Source organism: Amborella trichopoda, chromosome 12 (genome assembly GCF_054954075.1).
Source record: "Amborella trichopoda isolate Santa Cruz 75 chromosome 12, AtrichopodaSantaCruz75HAP2 v2.0, whole genome shotgun sequence".
NCBI classification, from domain to species: domain Eukaryota; kingdom Viridiplantae; phylum Streptophyta; class Magnoliopsida; order Amborellales; family Amborellaceae; genus Amborella; species Amborella trichopoda.
This window is the reverse complement of record NC_142347.1, coordinates 30,705,904-30,731,859: the sequence shown is the minus strand read 5'-3', so window position 1 is coordinate 30,731,859 and position 25,956 is coordinate 30,705,904. Positions and strand designations below refer to the sequence as shown.

The 25,956-nt window shown below is 35.6% G+C and overlaps 1 protein-coding gene across 1 annotated transcript; it reads right to left on the bottom strand.

Annotated features, from left to right (window-relative positions):
* Positions 1-2,715: 2,715 nt before the first annotated feature.
* Positions 2,716-17,081, bottom strand: LOC18438507 (plasma membrane ATPase 4). The gene is made up of 17 exons (XM_006848692.4): positions 16,768-17,081; positions 13,362-13,481; positions 12,459-12,557; positions 12,187-12,324; positions 9,045-9,359; positions 8,501-8,827; positions 8,276-8,395; positions 8,043-8,165; positions 7,578-7,682; positions 7,191-7,500; positions 6,483-6,721; positions 6,326-6,358; positions 6,132-6,213; positions 5,872-6,032; positions 4,743-5,099; positions 4,085-4,266; positions 2,716-3,121 (listed from the first exon to the last, which is right to left on the bottom strand). Exons 1-17 carry the CDS (start codon positions 16,822-16,824, stop codon positions 3,025-3,027), a joined length of 2,865 nt encoding a protein of 954 aa, XP_006848755.1. The 5' UTR covers positions 16,825-17,081; the 3' UTR covers positions 2,716-3,024.
* Between the last annotated feature and the right edge of the window lie 8,875 nt (positions 17,082-25,956).

Sequence of the window (25,956 nt, the reverse complement as noted above, 5' to 3'; positions counted from 1 at the left end):
GTTAAACGATCCATTAAATGTCTATTAATGGGATATTCTCACCTACCAAGAAGGTGACCAAAAAACTAGGCGAATTATAGTTCACGGAATGTTGAATTCAATGAACACATTCTTTATTTTCAAATTGATAAGCTTAAGGGGGAGATTAGTAAGACAATCTCTACCGAAGATCTCTAAAAATTAGATGGTCTTGATTCCAAAGTTGAAATCATTAAGAGTATTACTCCAAGTCAAGAAATACCTCAAGAATCTATTCTTGAAGCACCACAAGACTCCAATAAGGATGTTCATTCAAATGAATATCAAGGGGAATAATTCCTCAAGACTTTCAGCCAAGACGATCTAGTCGTATTAGTCAACTTCCTCAGGGTCTAAAGGATTATTATACATATCATGTCAAGGAAAGCAATCACAAAATTAGTTACCTATTGAAAAACAGATGGATTCTAAGAAATTAACTCCTAAATATTGTGTTTTTTGATCAAAAGTTCCTCAACTAAGAATCCACTAGCTTCGAGGAAGCTAATTTAAATGCAGTATGGAGGATTGCAATGAAAGATGAACTTGTTGCTTTAAAGAAAAATCATACTTGGGATGTTGTTATTCTTCCTAAAGAGAAAAAACCAGTTGGATGTAAGCGGGTCGGGTCTACAAAACAAAATACAAAAGTGATGGAACTATTGAGAGATACAAGGCGAGACTTGTTGCAAAGGGATTCACTCAAATGTATGGTGTTGACTACAATGAAACCTTTACTCTTGTGGACAACAGGAATACTGTCAGGGCTTTAGTGTCTATCGCTGCCAACAATAATCGGCCTTTATATCAATTAGATATAAAAAATGCCTTCTTGCACGGAGATTTGGAAGAAGAAGTTTACATGAAACTTCCACCTGGTCATCCTCAAGAAGGCAACAAAAGGCTTGCAGGCTCAGGGGCGCAATTTGTGGCCTTAAATAGTCTCCCGCGGCATGGTTTGCAAAGTTAAGTCAAGCTCTTGTTGATATTGGGTTTTCTCAGAGTAATGTTGATTCATTCATGTTTGTAAAAGAAGGCAATCCTAGAATATTATTGTCCTTATCTATGTTGATGAGTTATAACATGAAATGATTCAAATGCCATAACAAAATTGAAAGATTACCTTTATACGAAGTCTGATATTAAAGATTGGGGAAAACTTAAATATTTTCTTGGAATTGAGGTTGCATACTTTAACAAAGGAATTTTTATTTCCCAAAGGAAATATGTTTTAGACTTTTTGCGCGAAACTGGCAAGATAGGTTGTAAACCTATTGATACTCCAATTGAGACAAATTATAAAGCCAACATCGACTCAAGCAAGGAAGATATTGGGATGTTTCAAAGTTTGGTTGGTCGACTTATATGTCTCACTGTTACTAGACCTGATATTGCTTAGGCGGTCAATATGGTAAGTCAATTCATGCACTCTCCAAAAATTGCTCATCTGCAAGCTGTCAATCGAATTTTAAGGTACCTTAAGGCATTGCTCGGGAAAGCAATTTTAATGAAAAAGAATGGTCATACTAATATTATTGCCTTTTCTGATGCTGATTGGGAAAGTAGTTCTACAGATAGAAGATCCACCATAGGATATTTTACATTTGTAGGGGTAACTTGTAAAAGTAAGAAACAATCGGTGGTTGCTCAATCTAGTGCAGAGGTCGAATATAGAGCCATGACAACTACAACCTGCGAATTAATTTGGGTAAAATTTCTTCTCAAAGATATGGGTTTCAATATTTTGCGTCTAATGATTATGAACTGTGACTTCCAAGCTGCTATACATATCGCATCAAATCCCGTATTTCATAAACAGACTAAGCACATAGAGACATATTGTCTTTTGTGAGAGAGAATGTTCAAGCCAAGAAAATTACTACTCCATTTGTCAGAAGAAAAAATCAACTTGCTGATATCCTTACAAAGGCCACAAGCTAAATACAGTTTCAAGAAACATTAGGCAAGTTAGGCTTGATAGCTGTCAGCTTACCAACTTGAGGGGGAGTGTTGAAATATATCCGTGTACAGCTAATTACTGAAAAATGATACACAGATAATATAGTTATCCAAATCTCATATTTTGGATAACTAGATGTGAAAAATATCATGATTTTATATTTGGGAAATATTTGGGGATATCAATTTCTTTTTAGTTGTTATCTTGTATTTTCTATTTAATACTCGATGAATAAAATAATGGGCACGACTGAAAAGCCCTTTGACCATAGATGTAGGTACAAGAGACCATACCACGTAAAACTGTATTTTTCTTTCTCTCTTCTTACCTTTTCTTTCTCAATTTTTTCTACACTTTCCTTTTTCTATAACTCTCTCTATAATCAAATATGCCAGTTTAAGATTGAAAATTTATTTTTGTGACTAGTATTTAATATACGTACAACGTACGTGCACACATCACTAGTGTATATGAAGCCGATGGATGCTTTGAACTCGAGAGAATGGGAAAAGTAGAGATACATGCTAAAGTTGAGCGAGAGAGCATGGAGGGGTAATCACAACTAATAATTTCACTTAAACAAGTAGCGTGTTTTCCCCTAGCCTTTTCTATTAATAATAAGTTTTGCTATTTGTAAAAAAATAAAAATAAAAAAAATAAAAAAAATAAAAAAAATAAAAAAAATAAAAAAATAAAAAAAATAAAAAAAAACAAAGCAAAACAAATAGAATAGCGTGTTTTATATTTACCCCATTGACGACTTAAAAGCCGAGAAAAGGATGCCATTATAGAAAATTATTCTCAACTTACAAACCCTTCTGCCTAAACAAAAATGGTTAATATGTAGAGAGAGAGAAAAAAAAATGAGAACACAAAAATACAAATAGCCTTCCAAAAATTCAAAGAAAAAAGTTTAATATTAAGAGAGAAAAAAAAAAAAAAAACACATGAATACAAACACAAACTCCCCCAACTTCTAGGTCCCTCACAATTCCCATTTGTCTCTCTCTCTTGCTTGATTTTGGTGAGTAAGTGACATCTCTCTCTTAAACAGTATAATGTTGTTGGATGGTCTCGATGTCCAGACCCTTCAACTTCACCACAGATTCCACATGCCCTTTTAGTGTATGTAGTTCTCGAAGCCTGCCCATAACACCACCACAGAAAACAGTTTGCTATTATTTACTTTCTTATTTGAAATACAAGCATAGTAATTGAACATAGATAGAGAAACTTGCATCAAAAAGAGATAAAGGTCATAGCTTTGTTTTAAGAGAGAGAGAGACTGGATTATGATAATTTTAGCACTAGAGAGAGAGAGAGAGAGCATTAAGATAGAAGGAAAAAGTTAGAGGTTGTAACCCAGTACTTCTAGTACTATAGACGTAAGGTGCACCTCAAAAATCTGATAAAAAATAGTGTTTTGAAGTTGGAAAATCTTCTAATTAATCATCTTGATCTTGAGATTTATGTATTATTTTAAAAAATAATAATTTCCAATCTTAAAAGTAGTACATGTTGTAATAAGTTATCTAGACCGTCTGGTTTTTTAGATTCTCATGGGTTTATAGATCAACTTGATCTGTATCATTTTTGGAAATTTAAATTTCACAATAGGGTTTAACATGAATCTTCAACCCATAATAAAATTTGAACTATATCTTCCAACAGAATTTAAACGTGTGCCTTACATATACAGCATAAGATAGGCACCTGTACAAACCTCACCTAAGATAGAAAGAGTTGAATGCCCTTTAGAGAGAAAGAGACTGCATTATGATAGTGATTTAGCACTCAAGAAACAGAAACTGAGCAACTTTGAATGCCCTTTAGAGAGAAAGAACTGCATTATGATGGTGTTTTAGCACTCAAGAGAGAAAAACTGAGCAACTTTGACTGTTAAGGTAGAACGATTTTTTTTGTTTTTTTTGTTTTCTCTTTGGGTAATTCAATGTGTTTTTTGTCTTTTGGGTAATCCAATGGGGAAGGTGAGTAGGGTGCGGGGGTGCTACCACCACGAACCCAACCACTTTCCCGAATATAAGGAGTTGTATGCCCTTTTTTCAGAGAGGAAGAGAGTGAAAGCGATAGGGGGATGGGCCAGACCTAGCAACTTCAGCACGACGCTTGGCTTGCTCGGCAAGCTCGGTGAGCTCCCTGTAGTTGGTCTTGTCGTTGAAGATTTGCGACGACTCCGGGGGCTGCAGGCCGTGGAGGGTGCGCTGGGCAAGTGCCCACTGCGCCTCTCTTTCACCCTTTCCATAATCCTTCTTTGATGTGAAAGCAGTCTGCCCATCCAAAACATCAACCCATCCAACAAACCACTCTTACGATGTAAACCCACTTATAATTCATATAGTTTGGTTATATATTGTAGTTAGTAAGTGCCAAAAATATGAAATGAGTATTCTCAAGAAAAAATCCTTATGTAGAGGACAAAAATCAAGGTTTGAGAAAATATAAAAAGGAAAGGAAAATAATACAAAATTAAAAGAGAGAAAGACCAGAATTTATATGATTAGGCAATTTCAAGTTGCCTACATCTACATAATAGGAAAATTCTAATTGGAAAAGTACCATGCAAGCAGAGAGAATACGAGAATATAAAAGTTTAGCCAACTTTGTATGTTTTCTCCATCATATTTTCAAGCAAACAAGGGAGAGATCAAAGAAAGCAGATCACAAATAAAGGATGGGAAAGAGCTAGAGAGGCACGGATAGAGAGAGAAAACATATAGATATAAAGAGAGAAGGGGGTACATACCTTGTTTTGGAGGAGAGTGTCCCATGCCTTGCCACTGAGAGCATAGCGAACTATGAATTTGAAGATGTCGAGAGGGGAATAGGTGATAATGGAGTAGAGCCAAATGACACCAGCCCAACCCCACCCAATGCCAGAAATCCTTGCGAAGCCCCAGTTTGCATAGACGGCAATGAGGGTGGCGATGAGCTGAGCGACGGCAAAGGCAAACAGCAGCAAGAGGCCAGGGCGCTCAGTGAAGGACAAGCTCCTTGATCGGGTGACAAAGATGAGGGCCTGGCTCACGATGCTGACTTGCAAGTACAGCGCTGTTGTCAGCTCCGTTTGGCTATCCTTGATTGAGCGGACTCCAAACACATCCTGCACACAAGCACCACGACCACCACCACCACAACATCACATTGGAAGATTTACTTTTTAATTTTTGTTTCACTTAGGTACCCCCGGAAAAATATCTTAAAAAATGCGTAGATTTCCTCGACTCAAGATTGGGAATCTTAAACAAGTACATATAATTTAATAATAAGTTATAATAAATACCCACCATTAGATGTGAAAGGGTAGTGCTAGGATTGTGTCATTGACTAGGTGCAAACTCAAAAATAAAATGGTTAAGTAAATGGTCTTACAGTATACAATTTTTTAACTATTTGAAATAGACTTTAATGCTTTTAATAATATATAAAAAAAGTATATAAAGAGACCATTTACGTTTAGCATAAGGATGCCATAATTACTCTTGTCCATCAATTGTCAAATCAGATAGTTGTAAGAGCGTTATTGATTAGACTTAAAGTTCAAGAAAGAAAAATTCTCGAACTTCATGACGCCGTAAGCTATTCAATTTGAGATCTCAAGAATAATTATAAGCTCCTTGTAATGAAGATAAATGGTCTCATGGTATACAATCCCTAAATAAAATTTTCTGCTATATCTATACAAAAAAGAAACAGCATATTAACTCAAACACAGATGCTCTATTTCTCTCTAACAGGTTAAGGCACACAAACATATGCCCTTCCTCACGTTCCTCTATGTGACCACATATGCTCTTCCTTTCTACTCTCCCTCCCTATCTCAGCTAGTATCTGCCAATCTCTCTCTCTAGGTGGGGTGGTGTAGCGTGGCGTACCGAGAAGAAGTCAGTCTTGTGCACCACCCAGAAAAAGACCACAGTCATGACGGCGAGGTAAGTCCCGAGCACCACCCCCATTGCAAAGATCTCCTTCAACTTCCAGCTATCTGGCATTGGCGATGGCTTCACCCTGTCCTTTGAGATTGTCATGATTGTCCCTGTATCACCACCACATTCACATTACTATGAGTCTCACATGAGCAAACAGTTTGATTTTCTCAATATGAACAATGGATGGATGAGATGATTCCTCTTACCGTCGTTGAGGATCGCGATTATGAGAACCATGAAAGGAGAGAAGTCGAACTCCCAGATGAGAGCGATCAACATGAAACCCAACTGCCATATTTCTCCCAAAATTATAGCACAAACACAAGGGAAAAGAAAAACCAGAACCAAAACATTCATAAACAAAATGGACAATAGCACAATTTCAGAAGTCAGAACTTACCACAATACGAATGGTGATAGACACTGCATAGATCTGTAAAAAAATAAGCCGGTGTTTCAAAAAGGAGAGAAAACACAAGCAAAAGAATAACAGGGATGGATTGAGAAAAAAAGATTCAGTATAATTGATTAAGGAATAAGAGAGAGAATAAGGATACCGTGTAGTTCTTCATCCTCTGGAAGATGGCTCTGCTGGTGAGAACGGCACTCACAATAACACTGAGACCAGGCTCAGTGAGGACGATGTCAGAGGCACTTCTAGCAGCATCGGTAGCATCAGCAACGGCGATACCAATGTCGGCTTTCTTCAAGGCTGGGGCATCGTTCACGCCATCACCTGTCATACCACATATGTGCTTCCTCTCCTGCAGCTTCCTCACAATCTCATACTTGTGCTCTGTGTGTGTGTGAGAGAGAGAGGAGCTATTTATCAGTCCATGATATCCTTCATAGGTTAGAATCAAAACCTAAAAGCCATTGTTTATTCAGATCTTCATAGTTGAGAGTTGAAAACCAAAAGCCATTGTCTTTTCATGTTTGCACATTTTCATAGGTTAGAATAAAAAATCCAAAAGCCTTTGTCTGTTCATATTTGCACATCTTCATAGTTCATAATTGAAAACCCAAAAGCCATTGTCTAATCATAGGTGCACTTGGTGTTAAATTAGTTAGTGGTTGTAGTTATGGAGTTTAAAAATAAACCCAAAAATGTGTACTCTGATTTAGTTCCTATAAGCACATGTGTGAAAGTTTTTGAGAATTTATGTTACAATTTTTATGTTAACCAAGACCCGAAATATGAATTAAATAACTAGGAAATACATGAGTTAGTTTTTGAGAGAGATTAATAAATATTTGGGGATTACCAGGAAAAACTCCAGCAAAACCATCGGCTTTCTCGATGAGCTCGTCAACGGGGAGGCCAGAAACTGATTCATCCCTACTCTGGCCGAGGAGGGAGGAGGAAGGGTACATGTTGGTGCCCATTCCCAGCCTTCGTCCCGTCTCCTTGGCAATGGCGAGCTGGTCACCTGTGATCATCTTCACATTCACACCTAAGTGGAGAGCCCTCCTGATGGTCTCTGCACTGTCATGCCTTGGGGGATCAAAGAGAGGTAACACTGCTACAAACTCCCATGGCCGCCCCGCACTCTCTTTTGTCGCCTCTGGCACCACCTGAATCATCCATCAAAGACAATTCAGCTCTCTCTGACGCACACACATCCATGATAACAAGAAGGGAGAGCAATGACCTGTCTGGCAACAGCCAAAGAACGAAGCCCACGATCGGCGTATTTGTCAATGATGGAGTGAACCTTTTTCCTGGCATCCTCTCTCAGGTTGCACAAATCCACAATCTGTATTATTGTTTTTCAATATAAACAAATATGAATTTCAGTAAATTATGTCAAATTCTTAAGCTAAACACCCTCCCAAACATCCCAACAAGTTCAATCCCTACTGTTGAACTACCTAAAATAAACGAAAGGAAATTTGTCAAAACACACCTATGAGATTAAGTAGTTGATATACACATGATTTGGATTTGGAATAGTAGAAAAAGGATAGAATGTTAAATAGTTGAAATGTGAGATGTATTTTGATGAATTTCCCATAAATAAAATCACCTTCTACTGTATCCTGAATTCTAGTTTAGGATCCGAAGATGAATCAAACAAAACCTGAAGCTAATTGATGGAAATGTGAAAATGTCTCACCTGCTCTGGTGCGCCCTTGCTAGCACGATGCCAAGAACCATCAGACTCGATGTAGGTGATGGCGGTGCGCTTGTCCACAGGGTTGAATGGCAAGAAATGCACCTCCTGTATGCCTGCCCGGGCCTGCGCAAGACCATGCATTTTTAAATTTCCTCACTCTCTGAGCATTGCATTCCTTCTTATCTAATCTCAAGAGTTTCTTCTTGGTGTATAATAACACAGTTGAAGCTTACCTCCTGGGGGTCAGCCAACATGTTGACGATTGCAGTGTCAATGGCATCCTGGTTCTCAACCCTCGATGCCCTCGCTGCAAGCAGCACTACCTTATCCCTGTCCACGCCCTTTGCGAACACCTGTTACCCATATTTTATTTAGCCAAGATGATCTCTGTCAAAGGGAGAGAGAGAGAGAGAGAGAGAGAGAGAGAGAGAGAGAGAGGTAATGTAAACGAGGATTACCTCGATCAAGGTCTTGTCGACAGTAAGCTTGTTAAGGGTGAGGGTTCCAGTCTTATCACTGCAAAGGACATCCATGCCGGCCATCTCCTCAATGGCAGTCATCCTCTTGGTGATGGCACCTTGCTCTGAGAGCCTGTGGGAACCAATGGCCATGGTAACAGAGAGCACAGTGGGCATGGCAATGGGGATTCCACCAATAAGGAGGACAAGGAGATTGTCAATTCCATCCCTGTACTTCCTACGCTGAATTGGGTACATTACTATGATCTCCACCAACATTCCCAAAGCAATTGAGCAGATACAAAAGTTGCCAATTGCTGTAAGAACCTGAAATTCCCAATACAAATTGATATTAACATTCTTTCCTCCTATAGTTTTTTACATGTTGTTTCATTAAAGTAATTATGGGTGTAGAAATAATAATACTTCAGCCATTCTGCTCTATTGAGGTTCATACCCTCAGTCAAACGATATGCTCGGTCCCAAAACAATTTCATAAAACCCATTTAAATTTATATTAGTAGTTTTATATACTTCATCTCACCTTTTGGAAGTGACCAACTTGGTTAGTAGAGTCGACGAGATGTGCAGCCTTCCCAAAGAATGTGTGGACACCAGTAGCAATGACAATGGCTTCGATTTCACCTTGCTTGCAAGTGGAACCAGAGAACACCTCTTCGCCAGGATGCTTAGTAACCGGAAGCGACTCACCAGTCAAGGCTGACTGATCGATCTTTAATGGATCGCCCACCAAAAGACGAGCATCAGCTGGTACAATGTCTCCCAACTTTATGCTTATAACATCACCAGGCACCAAGATAGCAGCCTCTTGCTCACTCCACCTCCCATCTCTAAGAACCTGTTAAACTATCACATCATTACTGAGCCTTGGCAAATTGATTTTTAACATCAACAGTTGAGATGATGCTAGAAAGTTGTTTTCAACAAAGCTTATAGTGCAGTATAACTTGTAATTTTAGATCATCGGGTAGTTGAGATGATGCTAGAAAGTTGTTTTCAACAAAGCTTATAGTGCAGTATAACTTGTAATTTTTAGATGGGATGACTCGAGTCAACCTGCCCAATTCAGCTCCCATGGGCCTAACCAACTGAAGGTCCCCTTTGTGCCCAAGGGAAAAGCAAGTAATATGAATGTTAGAGATGGTGATACGTAAAATCACCATGTAAATCTTTGTATTTTTGTGGTATATGTGTTTTTCATGCTTTATTTCTCATGCTTGTATTATTGTTTGTAGTCTCGCTCATTTGGTTCTAATCAGTTAAATATAGAATCTTAGAGGGAGCCTGATATTAGGGGTTCGTATTTCTTAATATAAGAGGGGTTTTGAAAACTAAAAAGTGGATTAGAGCTTATTGTTCAGCACAAGACTAGGAGTTTGTGCATTCATTCAAAGAAAAGCACATGGCAAAATATGAGATTGTTTTGTTTGAGTTGGCAAAATATGATGGTTAACATGATCTTCATCAACAAAAATAACAAATAAATTTATTTGACAAAAAGGAAGATATTATATAGCTCTATAATGGATGTTACAATGACGAGAGATGGTGATAGGCAACAGCACCACCCCATAAATCCTACCATAAGTAGGGCTTTATATAAGTGAATGATGTCAGTCATAATCTAGTTGGACTGATATATTTCAGTGAATGATGTCAATCATAGAAGATTAGTGAATGATGTCAGTCGAGAGAGGGGGTCTAAAAGGGTCGCTCATTTGTGATGTAACTCTCATCAGTATAGTAGATTTGTTTGTCGTGTATGCAGCTTTTTGGGTTAAACTTAATGTTATCAAATAAGCTTCGCTTCAGCGGAAGAGGCAGAAGCCTTCGGATTTTAGGCATAAACTGAAGCGAAGAGAAGCGTGGTGCTGCTGCTTCGGTTAGATGCGGGCCCCTTCAGACAGGTTCGAATTTGCTTTGGTTAGAAAAAAAATGCCTATATAAAAAGTATTTTTTATTTTTAATTTTGTTCTATTATTTTTATATATAAAAGTCTGATTTATTTATATTAAATTAAAAAAAATCCAAAGTCTTTTCCTGAATCGACTGAAACACCGAATTACTTCATTTTTCTCATCAAACCAAAAAATATTCCAAAGTGAATCTGACAACATTGGTTAAGCCACGTAAATCTTTGTGCTATTGTAATGTACTCGATGCTTTACTTCTCATATTTGTATACTGGTTCATATTTGTTGTTGATTTTGTTTCTAGTAAATTATGTACACCATCCCAGTAGAAATTCAATATTAGAAGTTCTTCTTTCCCCATATTTGAAACCTAACACAAAATATCTCCTTTTATGATCTTAACATCCTACATGAGCCTTCTTTCTACAAATATATGCAAATGAAGGAAAGTGTATCAATATACCACCAATACACCACAGGTGTATGGTATATTCTGCCTACCCTGGTCCGTGGGCTGATGTATTCCTAAACCAATAAGTGTTTGGGCTTAGTACACGTTATGCGGCGAAACTCTAAACGATTCACAAAAGGGTGCGGTTTGTATGGAACTGAGGCTCTAAACAATCAAATTAGAGCCTACTTTCAAATAATATTGAAAAATGTGGTTTTAATATTAAAAATCTTTGTGATCACTTTAAAATATATTTTTATCTCTAATTATGAAATTTAAAGCTTAAAAAATAGTGTAGATCGAGTAGATCTATGAAAACTTGAAAATCTTGAAAATTGACTGTCCAAAAATGCGTTACTAGATGCACTATTTCCAAAACTAAAAATTTATTTATTTTTCTCAAATTATTGCGTAGGTGCACCTAATTGGGAAGTGTGAATGCTAAATTTCAAGTTAATCTAGTTCGTTAAATAATAATTAAAATTAAAAATATTATGTTAATATAACTGTCTATTTTTTTCCCTTCTAATTTAAACATTTAGGAGTTGAACCGTGGGGAAGGTGCTTGTGCACCATTCAAGCATCCACATGTGGATTCCTGAACTTTTCATAAATATTTATAATTTTTATAGAAAAATATAGTATAGATCAGTCAGGATTACAGGTCCCTACTTATTTTAGTAAGAGTCAGTGGTTTTCGAATGCATCAGTGAGCATGGAATTCTAAACTATTAGCTAAAGGGAATCGTTATGCTACCACCACGATCCCAATCCTATTCCCTAGTATTCTCCATTAGTGAATAGAATTTGGTGCCCATCAGAATGGGATCCACCCTCCGTTTCTGATCACATGTGGGGAAGATCATCCATATTTCCTGACACTCGATCAAGTTAATCCCGACCATCGGTCATTGCAAGCGGACCATTATGGGTGTTCTATACTATACGATTCACTGTGGATAATGTCTATATTTAAGGATTGCATACAATTAAGCTCTTTGCATTACCAGGGAACTGGAGTGTATCATTTCTCCACACAGACTCTGAGAAATTTTTCTGACCTTGAGCGCGACCAATGACACACAGAATCAGTGGTATTTGTATCAAGCTCCGAAAATCTTATCATCTATTTTTTATAGTGTTAACGGAAACAATTACTTTATGTTTACCTCTCTCTTTCTTTTTTCTTTCTGTTCTTTTTGAGCTTCTTTTCTTTCTTTTTTCTCTTTCCTGTATCCCTTCATTATCTTAATGAATATTGCACTTGCTCAAAAAAAAAAAAATGGAAACAATTACTTTACCTTGGTTTTTGGAGCAAGACCAGCCATTAGAGCAGCTGCTGCATTTCCAGCATTGTTCTCTTCAATGAAACTGATGGTGGAGTTGATGATCAATAGAACAACAATGCCCACAAAGTCTTGCCAATCTGGTGGCTTCCCCTGCAAATTTCCAATTACAAAATTTGAGTTTTAATGTCATATCTCTTTACTTAATATTAATACTGAAATCAGATGGCTGTAACTCCAAGTCATAGCAATATAATCACAGGGAAGAATTATAAAGTAGTAAATACCCCTCCATTTGCCAGAACAATTGCCATCAGAGCTGCCACTTCCATGACCCATGATAAAGGATTCCACATGAAACCCAAAAACTTGAGAACCTTGCTTTCCTGTTTGCCAAAAACCCCAAGTTTGAGTGAGGACTGACAAGGAAACCATAATTTTTTTCTTTTTTGTTAATCAATGAGAGATGAGAAAATTTATCTATGAAACCTCTTTGAAATTTATATGAACATGCATAAATGTCAGTATTGAGTGAGGTGAAAAGAATTTTAGTCTAAGATGGTTAAAATGGTGACATCTTAAAGCTTTTTTGACATTAGAACTTGACAATTTTCCTCTTAAGCACCAAAACAAATGTAGGAATACCAAGCAAGAATTCCACCCAAGTCTCTTAGTGGGTCTTGCAATTAAAGGGGTGTAAGATTTTTATTTTTATTATTTTATTTTTTTAATTTTTTGGGATAGTTTAGTGAGAAAAGAGTTCCCCATCAAGAATAAGAATGAAACTTAAGACATCAATTTATGGTGCCCTGCCACCCTGACCATCTAGCCTTGAACCCATTCTTAAGGGTGCAAGATTCCTATTACTCATTTTCTTGAGTGTTCAAGATTTCTAATTCTTAAAATAAAGGATAAATTAAAATAGAACCTACTTAATTTTATATATCGTATGGTGAATAGAAACATGTATGGGCCCTTATCCTCAGTGGTCAAAGTGGTTGAACCACTTAACATGTCAAAAAATACGAAATGAAAAAGAAAAAAAAAAAATCATTTAGATTTATTATTCCTATAAAAGAAGAAAAAAGATTGCAAGGATCCATGCTCTATTAAACATAAAGTTAAAGTTTTCGGTGGATTATTAAGCTAAAACAGGAATAGAAGTACACAAAAATTGACAAGGATCCAACCTTTTTCTCCTCTAACTTGTTTGGGCCAAATATTTGGAGGCGCTGCTCCCCCTCCTCGGAGGACAAACCCTCTTTGCTGCATTTCAATAGCTCGAAGACTTCCTCGATTGGGATACGTTCCTGAAATTTAGCATGAACAAAAGTAAAACCCTTAGAAGTAATAATCCATGAGGAAAAGTTGAGAAGAATTTTTATTTTTATAAGATGTCATATAGATGCGGTTTAAATGCATCAACTAATATATAGGGAGAGTATGAGATCAGCCTGCTCCTAATTGGTGCAACAAATGTTCAATGGTCCAGATTGAATCTATGTCAATCCAATATTCATGATTGAATTTTATATTTGAATTTTAATATTTTTTTTTTACAAATCCAAATCACTTTAAATTTTGACTGTATATTCTTAAAAAAAGATGAATCTAATAAAAAAATTAAACAAATACTTCATAAAATTAAATAGACCAAAACATGTCTAAAAATTTTCAAGGGTATTTTAGTCAATTTAATTTTTACAAATAATTTTTTAAATTTTTTTATTAGGTGTGCCTTGATGAGAAGAGTGGAGGCCCCACATTTTATATAATTTGAATTTATATAAAAAATAAATTTTAAATATGAAATAAAATAGTGGCCTTTAGATCGGCCTAAATTCAATTTGGATCGTTGGACTTATACTATTCCATCAGCCCATGGGTTGACATGATCTTTGAGTCAAAAGAGACATACTATACTATAATATATAGCCATATACTTGGTCCTTTGAAAATTTTTAGTCAAGAGAGATGTAATATAATTTGACCATTTTGAGTCAAGAGAGGCATACTATAATATGTGAGATTGTATAATGAGACCGTTTACTTTTGATACAAAGAGGTCGCATTTAATTATAACCATCCGATATGAAATCTGATAGCTTGGGTGTGTTAGTTCTAGAGACTTTTGAAGTTTGAGTTTGGTCAATGAAATAAATGCAACCATCCAATTTCACATCCAATGGTCAAAATTAATTGTGACCACCTTATACTAAAGATAAATGATCTTAGTATATCCTTTCTCATAATATATAGCCATATAATTGGTGTACAACGAAACTCATTGGACTCGGCCAAATCTGGAAACATTGACAACATGCTTAGCAAGAAGTATCACGGTAGAAAAACAGGGGAAATTTTCTTTGACATGATTTTTGAAGCCAAAATGTTAGGGCATCCTAAGTTGTGGGTCTGGGGCTTTACGTTTATTATTATTATTATTACGACATGGTTTCTGTGAGTCCACGGACTCACATGTAGAAATGCAGGCCCTTTAATAATTTATTTTTGAAATAAAATGTAATCCTCATTTTTAGGGAATATATAATCTTCAGCATGTATGTTGTTAATATGTAAAAATAAATAAATTTTTAAAAATAGATATGATATTTTAGAGAAAATATTTGAATTGTTGATTTTATTCTTTTATGTGGAGCGATTATTTATGGTGTAGAACTACACTTTCTTTGATAGATGGCGTGATCTCAAAGCCCCTATAGTAACATGTGCGGGCTGGGACGCACCAAACAATTCTCCTCATTATGATTAGTATTATTAAAAGCGTAAATGCAAATAGCCGTTTTGCCATTGGAATGTTTAAGAGTGAGAGTGATAAAAAAGCAAGTGAGAGTGATAAAAAAAGCAAGGAAAAGAGAATATAGGTTGAGTGAGGTTGCTCACTCAAACTTCCATTTCTTGTCCACGACGAAATATTATTTATGACACCTTTTTACATAATATCGTATTCATTCTTTTCCAATATAAAAGACATGTATGCTGTTGTCATTATGTGTATTTCAGTGAAAAAAAAAGTTTATATAAGGTTAAACTTTTTTTTAAAAGGTAGAAATACGGATACACCTCAAAAATCTATTCGAGAAGGTTGTTTTAATATTGAAAAACCCTCTAATTAATCATCTCGATATCAAGATGTATGACTATGAAAGAAAAAAAGATTTTGAGTCCCAAAAATTGTGCATCTTACAACACATTATCTAGACAGTCTATTTTCAACATTTTCATATGTTTATAGATCTACTTGATTTTAACAATTTTTAAAGTTTTAAATTTCATAATTAGATAGAAAATTAGATTTTGAGATAATCTTAAGAATCTTTTAAATCAAAATTATATGTTATGATAAAATTTGAAGGTGAACCTTAATTGGATTGTTTAAAGTTGCAACCTTATGATAACCATACCCTTTTACAAAATAGATATACAAATTTTTTGTTCTCATGAAGTTATGTCCACAAGAGACCCCAGAGAATAAGACCTAGTATCGGTCCTAGTCTTGAGGCATCAATTTGGTAGGAATTATTCAATCTGTACCGTTTCAATTACATTTTATACGTAAAAATCGTTTTACATGTACCGCTCAATTTCAATGGATGATGCATATATACATCATCTTATTTGGGAAATGCGAAGTAGCAGTCGATATCCGATCCGATAAATGGTCCTTAAATTGATCATGAAAATGAAAATCAATGGGCGCTCCATAAATATGTGGTGTTGATAATTTCATCAGAAAATACAGTGAAAAATAGGAGAAAGTTGCTCTTGGAAAATAAGTTTGGGGTGGAATTGTCAAAGTTGGAATTCGTATTTGGGAGGAATGCGAAAAGTCTGGTGAAGCCGCCACAAAAGCTGACAAAAAATATCCAAATCATAAAAACTAGGAAGCAACAGTTCATGCAAGGAGAATGAATTCAATAAATCAACCATATATGAAAATTAGAAATGAAATAAAGCAACTATAAAAGAAAACAACTTATGAAGAAAATATAGATTTCGTAGAAGAAGAAAACTCATAAGGTTTGAGAGATGGGTTTCAACTGAAAATGCAAAAAAATGAAAAAAATAAAATTAAATAAAATAAAATAAAATAAAATAAAATAAAAAAAAATAAAAAAAAAAAAGAAAAGAAAAAGAAAAAAAAGTATAAGAGCATGTTCATTAAGAATCGGTGTAATTGGATCAACAAAAATGTAATTCTCGGGTCGAAAAGAACAATGATTGAATTCCTTGAGAAATTGAAGAAAAAAAAAAAAAAATTCATGTACCCGACCTCAAATAATTAGGTTAAAGCTTGGATGATGATGGCGATAAAAAAAACCAATCTACTGTTGAAATCTCGTCTCGTCAAAGAGAAGAGATATTTTGGATCTTGACCGTTGAATCCAATTGAGGTGAAATGAAAGCTACCTGGATATTCAGCTCAAAATAGAAGCGCGTATAAAGATCGAGATGAGGAAATATTGTTTTTAAAAGATTACAAACTTACTTTCAAGTTTATGTTATTATATCTATACTCATTTTAAAACTAAAAGTTAAAGATGAGAATTAGAGAGAGAGAGATAGAGGACTTACAAGATCGATGGCCTCGTTCTTGATCTCTTCGAGACTGATAGCCTTCGAGTTGGCCATCTCTCTCACCTCCAAAGACAAAAATCTTCAGGCAGGGGTCGCCGGAAAAAGGCGATTCAAAAAACTCGCAGCGAAAACTCCCCTTAAAACATCACGAGTTTCTCTCTCTAACTTTCGCCAGAGAATCTTCTTTTTTTTCCGGGGCCTTCTTCACAAGAAGAAACAGAAGAAGAGAGATAAACTCTCTCTTTCTCTCTCTAAAAAGTCTATGTTTTCTCTCTCTAAGCCTCCATGGACCTTAAGCTCGTGCAGAAGACGAGCACCCAGCCCGCCCTCCCCCTCCTTTTAATACCGTTGCGAGGGAAATGACGAAAGTACCCCTGGCCCCACTCTTACGCTTGACGCGGCGGCGGGACGGGCTGGGTTTGTTTTCCGTTACCGAGCTCCTGCGGCTGGGAACGCACTGCGCTTCAGGCGTGGCCCCAACCGCCTCAGTCAACCTTCCCCCACGTTTTCTTCTTTTAACCTTACTACTTGCTACCTTTTTTATTTTAAAATTACCTTAATGCACCTTATTGATTTTACTACCGCTTTTTTATTTTAAATTTACTTTGATGTACCTTATTGATTGTCGATTTCAAACGACCAAAAAAAAAAAGGCTTATTCTATGCTCCCTCAGGATCATATTGTACATGTACTTCCTCTAGGGAAGATAGACTTGGGAAATGTTAATTTTAGAGACCATCCAAAAATCACTATTTTTATGTAAGGGTGCGGTTTGTATAGGGCTGAGGCTTTAAACAATTAAAATAAAGCGCACCTTCAAATAGTATCGAGAAATATGGTTTCAATACTGGAAATCTTTGTGAAAGCCTTAAAATATATTTCCATCTTTAACTATAAAATTTAAAGCTTAAAAAATAGTGCTATGAAAATTTGAAAATTTTGAAAAGTGACTGTCCAAAAATGCATTACAAGAGACACTATTTTCAAAACTTGAAATCTATTTTTTTTCTCATGTCCATGCATCTTGATGTCGAGATGACCAATTAGAAGATATTTGGGCATCAAAACAACCTATTCTTGTGAAATTTTTTTAGGTGGGTTCTAATTTGATTGTTTAGAGCCTCAGCTTTATATAAACTTTTCTCAAAATTTAAAGCTTAAAAAATAGTATAGATTGAGCACATCTATTACCAACTTAAAGTATTAAAAATTGATGATCCCAAAATGTATTACAAGATAAATTATTTCCAAGACTTAAAATCTATTTCTCTTTATATGGGTACATCTTGAGGGTGAGATGATCTAGATTTTTGGACATTGAAACAAACCTTTGCTAATAAATATTTGAGGTGCGTTTTAATTTGATTGTTTAGGGCCTCTCCTTTATATAAACATTTTTCTTATATAAGTATTTTTAGTTTGGGGTTGTGACATGGTTTCCACGGGAGTAAAGGAACTGTTTGCTCCCTCGGGCGCATGAAATCATTTGCCGCATAAACTTTGTCCTTTTACTATGCTACCCTTGGCAGATATGTCGGCGCATCCACCGTCTGTATTGATGAGGGGTGGTGGGGATTAACTGTTAGTCCCTGTAATGCCCCTGACATAGCTTGGAATTTCCTAAAGTGCCCCTAGAAGAGGTGCATAGCGATGTCGGACAGATTTGTGCATGAGTAAGAAAAGGGTCAGTTTGATTGGGGGCAACGTAATCTATTATTACATGAAATTTATGTTGCTCAAATTTGTACTATTATTTTTCTGGTAAATTATAAAAAAAATTCTTATATTTTTCAAAAAATACCAAAATTCAAAAAATAACCTTGGATGATGGTGCTCAAATTTTTTTGGGACTAGGCTTGGATGATGATGATCATTTTTTTTTTTTTTTAATAAAAAATTCTAAAATTTACATCCATTCCCAATTTTTCACGGTATTTTTTTTTACCATGATGATGATCCTTTTCTAATCAAAATTTTAAAAAATACAAAATTTCTAAAATTTACATCCATTCGCAATTTTTCGTTGTATTTTTTTACCCAAAATGCTTTTAACCGCCCTAATAGAGCCGTGATGCCCAATGTGCTTTTCCTTGAGCATCACAACCCTATTAGAGTAGGGATGGAAATCATTCAAGGCACCCAAAGGGTTACCTTGGTCATCACGGCCCTATAAGAGTTGGAGTGCACTTTAGGTGGGTTGTTTCTGGTTCTTAGATTTCCCACTTTTTTAACCTCTTCGTCCTTTACTACTACTTTTTTCTTTGGAGCTCTTTCACTTGATGATTTACTGGACTCTCGCCATCTAGGATGCAGTACTCAAGCACTTCACCTAGTAGTATCACGCGTGTATTGCTCTCCCACAACCCCATTTTCACAGTTTAGACTGCTCCCATTTCGCTCGCCGCTACTACGGGAATTGCTTTTGCTTTCTTTTCCTCTGGCTACTAAGATGTTTCCGTTCGCCAGGTTGTCTCGTGCCTGCCCATGGATTCAGCAGCAGTTCGAAAGGTTGACCCATTCAGGAATATCCGAATCTATGCATATTTTCAACTCCCCTAAGCATTTCGTCGTTTGCTATGCTCTTCCTCGTCTCTGGGTGCCTAGGTATCCACCGTAAGCCTTTTCTTGTTTGAATGAACGAATAAATCAACGTCCATGAATGAATGATAAATCATAGATCGAATTGCCGAATTGGAAAAAATGGGTGCTATCATATACCTTTGTATGGGCTAAGATCACGAGCTGGAGATAAGCGGGCTCGAACCGACATCCGCCACCCCTTTTGCTCTTTTTTCTCCTAATTCTCATTTGGTTGATCTTCTAGATCATACTATTTAATCACTAGTTGAGTGCCTACACCCTCCTATATACTGCCATACTTTTTTTTTTTTTTTTCTTTCGAGCATCGTTCAACGTAGGTCGTGTGCGGCCCCAACCCTACCTGTGAGGTGATTGCAGTAGGGACGGCATTTTAAAGGGGGTATATGTATGAGAAACTTGAGGTTATTCTTATGGATGTCTTTATAAGCTATTTATGCAGCTTAGTTGGTATCTTTGGTGGTTGGTGGTTTAGGATAGTTGGTGGTTTAGGATCATTTGCTTACTAACCAAATCCAGTCACATGCTATACTAGTGTCCTATGAGTGGTAAGTTTTACACTAAAATTCTATTGAAATCCATGATCCAATCTTTCTCTAAACCAAAACTTTGTAAACCCAAAATCCAAACTCGCTCTCTCTTTCTAAGCCAAAATTGGTTCCAAACCTAGAATATGAACTCCCTCTCTCTATACCAGAGAATAATTCCTCACAGCTTCTTCCCTTTCTGAATTTCTTGCCTTTCTCAATTAGAACAAGCAGTGAAGCTTCTCTATGTAAACTGACTTTCTCTCTCTAAACCAATTTTTTCTCTCCACCAAGAACACATTTATCTCTCCTCTAAGGATGGATTGTATTTATCTCAAGCCCTGGATCATGAAACCCTTGGTATTGTGCATGCCGGGCCGGGGTGCAGAAGGGAGACCAAAGACGACACAGTGGAGAGAGGAAAAGATTAAAAACCATACAAGAGAGAGAGAGAGAGGAGGCAAAGGCATTGGTCTCATGGCCCCTGCTGCACAAGTTAATAAATATTAAATATTTATGGAAAAATTATATTCTATTGTGCTAATTTTTTTTTTTATCCCCAACATTGCTACTTAAATGGAAAATTTGGGTGGAAATATGAATTTATGAAAGAGATCTTGTGAGCGAATATTGGAGATGGATGATGGGGGTGGCAATCAGTAGAGCTTGGGCCATGGCAGGCCAGACCTACCCACAATATTAAGAGTTACATAATGTTGAATGACAAAATTTAAAAAGTAGATTAAGGATACAGTAAAATTTCCGAATTTCCTAGAGAAGGCAATCCAAACAATGAACATGAATATTCCAAATCTCTTACCTGCTGCTATCCAAACAACGGACACCCATAGTCCAAGATATGTGAACTCCAGGAGATATCAATTTTGTATCTCTCAGTGTTTGAAAACCCGTCCGGTCAGAATCGGAACTGGAACCGGTCGGTTAGCTCACTACCGGTAGGGTGGCGATTTCGGTTAGGTCCGGTTTTAGTGTACTAGTAAAAAAATACATCGTCCTGAAAAAAATCGGCTAAAAAACCGGCCGGTTTGGCCTTGAACAGGCGAATTTTTGATAAAATCTGTCTGATTTGGCATTATATCGGGTGATATAACAAAATAACGGCGCCAGAGCAAATAACGGGCCTTATTTGTAACAGTGCCCGTTATTTGGGCAGAACCCGTGATCCGCCATTTTTTTGTAGCTTTTTTATGCTTTTTTCTGCTGTTTTTTTGTTTTTTTTGGCTCAATTATTGTACTATACCTTCAAATCTTCTATAAATCCATCAATATTGAATAAAAAACTCCAAGATTTGATCGATTTTGGCGAATTTTTAGTTCGTTATTTGGTGTTCTTCAGTTTTTTATGAAAAATCCGTCATTCGTTTGATTTTGGCCTGGTTCCTTAGTTTTTTTCGATAAAAAGTTGGGGATTTTAATGATCACTGAGATACATCTATTTCAAGACTCCTGATTTCATTGAAATGGAGAGATTTGGGGCTCGATTTTGAGATTGAAGCAGACAAGATAAGCCCGAACCCAAATTTTTTAAATTTTTTTCTTAATTTTACAGCTTTTTTAGGATTTTTCAGACAATATTTGAACAATATTATTTATTGTAATAAATAAAAGATCGATTTTTTAACCAAAAAAAGAAATTTAGAGCTCGATTTTAGGAATTTAGGGTATTTTTGGAGCTTGATTTTTGGAATTTATTTGGAGCTCGATTTTAGGAAATTTAGGGTTTTTTTGTTTTAATGTTATATAATATATATATTTATAAAAATATATTTTTTGTAATGAATATGAGAATATATATACACAATATTTGTGTGAGATTATTGATTTCGTAAAATAAATGAACGAATTTTAGAACAAAAACAAAAATTTGGAGGTCAATTTTGGGGATTTTAGGGTTTATTGAATGAAAAATAAAATTAATATTTTTTTTTGTGAAGATTGTTTTTAATGTTGTATAATATATATATTTATAAAAATATGTTTTTTGTGATGAATATGAGAATATATATAAACAATAGTTGTGTGAGATTATTGATTGCATAAAATAAATGAACGAATTTTAGAATAAAAATAAAAATTTGGTGGTCATTTTTGGGGATTTTGGGGATTTTGGGGATTTTAGGGTTTATTGAATGAAAAATAAAATTAATATATTTTTTGTGAAGATTGTTTTTAATGTATAATATATATATTTATAAAAATATGTTTCTTGTGATGAATATGAGAATATATATAAACAATATTTGTGTGAGATTATTGATCGCATAAAATAAATGAGTGAATTTTAGAACAAAAACAAAAATTTGGAGGTCAATTTTGGGGATTTTCAGGATTTTCGGGATTTTAGGGTTTATTGAATAAAAAATAAAATTGATATTTTTTTTGTGAGGATTGTTTTTAATGTTATATAATATATATATTTATAAAAATATGTTTTTTGTGATGAATATGAGAATATAATATATATATATATATATATATATATATATATTCAATAAATTTTTTTTTGTATTCCCAATATTCTTTACTGTTAGGGAGACATTTTTTATGAATGATTTGATTTTGTGGAGTCATTTTGATTAAAAAACACTCAGTATTCCAAATATTCTTGAAGTATCAAACTACCTGTTGGCTATACTTCATTATGCAATTGTGTCATAAAGCCTTAAGATTTTATATCTTTATGTATGAAACAATTAAGATTTTATATCTTTATGTATGCAGCAATGTTATGAAAAATGGATATATTTAGTTGTTCAACTTTAATTGTGTTTAAAGCTTATTTTTATAGAGGTTTCAGTTTTGGCAGCATATCTTATCAGATCTTTAGTTTTGATCAACATACATAATTGATCTATTGTACTAGCTTGTAGAACTCCTTAGAGCAATGCATGCTTTATAGTTTAAACTTATAGCAAGGACTGTATTAAATTCTACTTTTGGAAAGTGGATGTATTTTTCCCTTCGGATGCATCCATTTAGGACCTTTTGAGAAATATTTTTTACCTTGAGTATATATTCATGGCAAGGGTTACTTTCACATGAAATGCAAACTGCTCATCAGGAATTGAGGTATATTTATATGGATTACTTTTTGTTTAATAGGTTGTTGCTCTTATTCAATTTTATGGTGTACCATGTGCTTTGGGAAAGGTTTGGGCGCTTATTTTTGTTCATATTCCCCATTGAGTGATTTACTTAACCTTAGCCCTCTAGAAAATATATTTCACCACATTTCTTAATGCATTCCCCTCATGCATGGCTTTTTCAGCATTCATGGTCTAGAGGCACACATGCATGTTTTTTATTGAAAAATATTAATTGAATGGCATGGTGATTCATGGTCATCTTAATTATATATTTTTTTTCTATTGGATGTTGTTGTAACTTGTTCATTTTCATGAGAAAGTAGGGCTTAAATTATCCATGCTTACAACGTCCCCTTGGTAGAGTGATTTTCCCAAATAAATTTTTTTTTAATGAATTTTTATGTTTAGAAAATTTACAAGAAAATAATATGATGAGAACGAGAGATGTGACATGATAGTATGATACAAAAGTGAATGACAAAGAAAGAGTTCGATGTAATTTTTGTAACAAGGAAATTATCGCCTAAAAGAACATCTTGGTATTTATCGCCTAAAAGAACATCTTGCTTGAGTAAAGGGTAATATCATCGGTTGTAAACAAGTGTCACCAGAAGTAAAACAACAAATGATAACAATAATTACAGAAGGAAAAGGAAAAAAAGTGAAAAGAGAAAGGGATGCAGATGAGATAGGGAGGGGATACGAGAGTCCAATAGATGAAGAAGATGACCAAGAGACATAATTTGAGGAGTAAATGGATCGAGTTAGGATTGCTAGTATTCAAGAGCTTAATTATAGACAAATGGAAATTCAAGAGATGTATGGGAGAATGGATGGCACATCTAGTACCCGTCAACCTCAAGAACATGTAGTACCGGGTAGGGGAGGATGATTGCTTAGATCCACATCTAGTAGATTGAGTTGTAATTTCTCTAGTCGCCCATCCTCTTATAGTCGGGTATCTACTACTCAATGACATGAACCCATAAATGTTCCATCAATGACCCGCGAACCCTTTAGACTTGATCCCCACAAGTCACAATATCATAAAAAAAAATTAAAATTTCCGTCGGCAGGTGTCATAATAGAAAAAGCGAGAAAGTTGATTAACATGTTCTGTTATGTTAATGCACTGCCATTTAATTCTGCAAGCTCAAACATCTACCCACAAATGGTAGCTTCTATAACTGAGGCAGGGCCAGGTGTTAGAGGTCCAACTGCGAAAGAGCTTGCAGGGCCATGTTTAGAAGCTGTTGTCTATGATGTTGATAAGCATATTGCACAGTTCAAGGTCTGTTGGCCAGGTATAGGAGTGACCATCAAGACTGACAGTTGGAAGGACAAGTCCTATAGGTATCTTGTCAACTTTTTAATAGGTTGCCCTAGGGGCATTGTTTACCACTCTAGCATTGATTTATCAAGAAAGAAACATACTGCGAATTACAGAAAAGCAGGCTTGTTGCTAATAGAGAGAAGACCCAATCTTTATTAGACTCATTGTGCTACCCATTGTATTAATTTGATGCTCAAGGAAATGGGAAAGCTGAGGAGGGTTAAATATTGTATTTTGAAGAGCAAGTTGATTACAAGATTTATATATAATCACACGTATCTTCATGCTTTGATGATGGAGCATTGCATGCGAGAGATTGTTAGGTAGTCCATTACTAGATTTGCTACAGCTTTCCTTACGATACAATCGATATTGGTAAACAAGGCAGGATTGAGGTCAATGATACGCTCTAATGAATGACAAACTGATAGAGCAGCAATGGGTCAACTTGGAAACCAGGTTGAAATCACCCTTCTCCATCGGAGGTTCTGGGGCTCGATGTAACCATGTTGTTTCTGTAACTGAATCTTTAGTACGGGTGTTGAGGTTAAGTGACTCTGATGATAAACCCGCAATGGGGTTTCTGTTCGATGAAATGAGACGTCCAAGGGAAGCTATATTTGAGAATAACATATGGAATGAAGAGATGTTGGAGATTGTTGATTGTAGGTGGAGAGAGCAACTGCACCAGGATATCCATGCAGCAGGTAATTTCTGATTCACTGTCGCAATTCATGACTCTCTCTCAACTCCGAGAAAAGTTACCGTAATGAATAATATAACAAACAATGTGTAGGTTTCTTTCTTAATCCACAAAATTTGTATGCCAGTGCCACTTTAGATGATGCAGATATCATGGAGGGGGTAAGAAACTGCATCTACAGGCTTGAACCTGATCTTGAAACTTAGATGGAGTGTATGCAACAGGTAAACCTTAATCAAAACGTATATATAATAAAATTTCAATTTACAATAAGGAATTGCATTTTTGTGTAGTACTAATTTCTTGTATATGCATATTGTTATATCTAGCTTATCATGTACATGGAAAAAAACTGGGGAATTTGCATACAACAATGCCAAAAAACAGCTGCAAAATTGCACCCAGGTTAGTTTTAAGTTAAAACTTGCAATAGTTTAGTACACTACTATTTGTAGTTTTTTTAAAAATCAATTTATTGTTTATTGTTAAGTATTTCTATGTTTGTCTGTGCCAGCACAATGGTGGACGATACATGGAATTCGAACAAAGCAATTGCAAAAGATTGCCATTAGAATTTTGAGTCAAACCTGTGCTGCCTCGCGCTATGAGAGAAACTGGAGTACATTTCAGTGGAGTACACAGACGATGCACAACTTGGTGTACGTTCATTATAATTTGAAATTGAGTGAGAAGCATATAAGGAGGACCCCTACAGACTACACACCGATCAGCCTTAATTGCATCTTCCCGAGGGACCTCGCCGAAGAGTGGGTGTCACTTAGGAGTCCACTATTAGACCAATATTTTCTTAGTGGGGCAGTTGCCGATATAGATGATAATGTGAATGTTGCAACATCTAATGAAGGAGACATGACAATGGACATGGATGACGATTATACACAAGATAAAAATGAGGC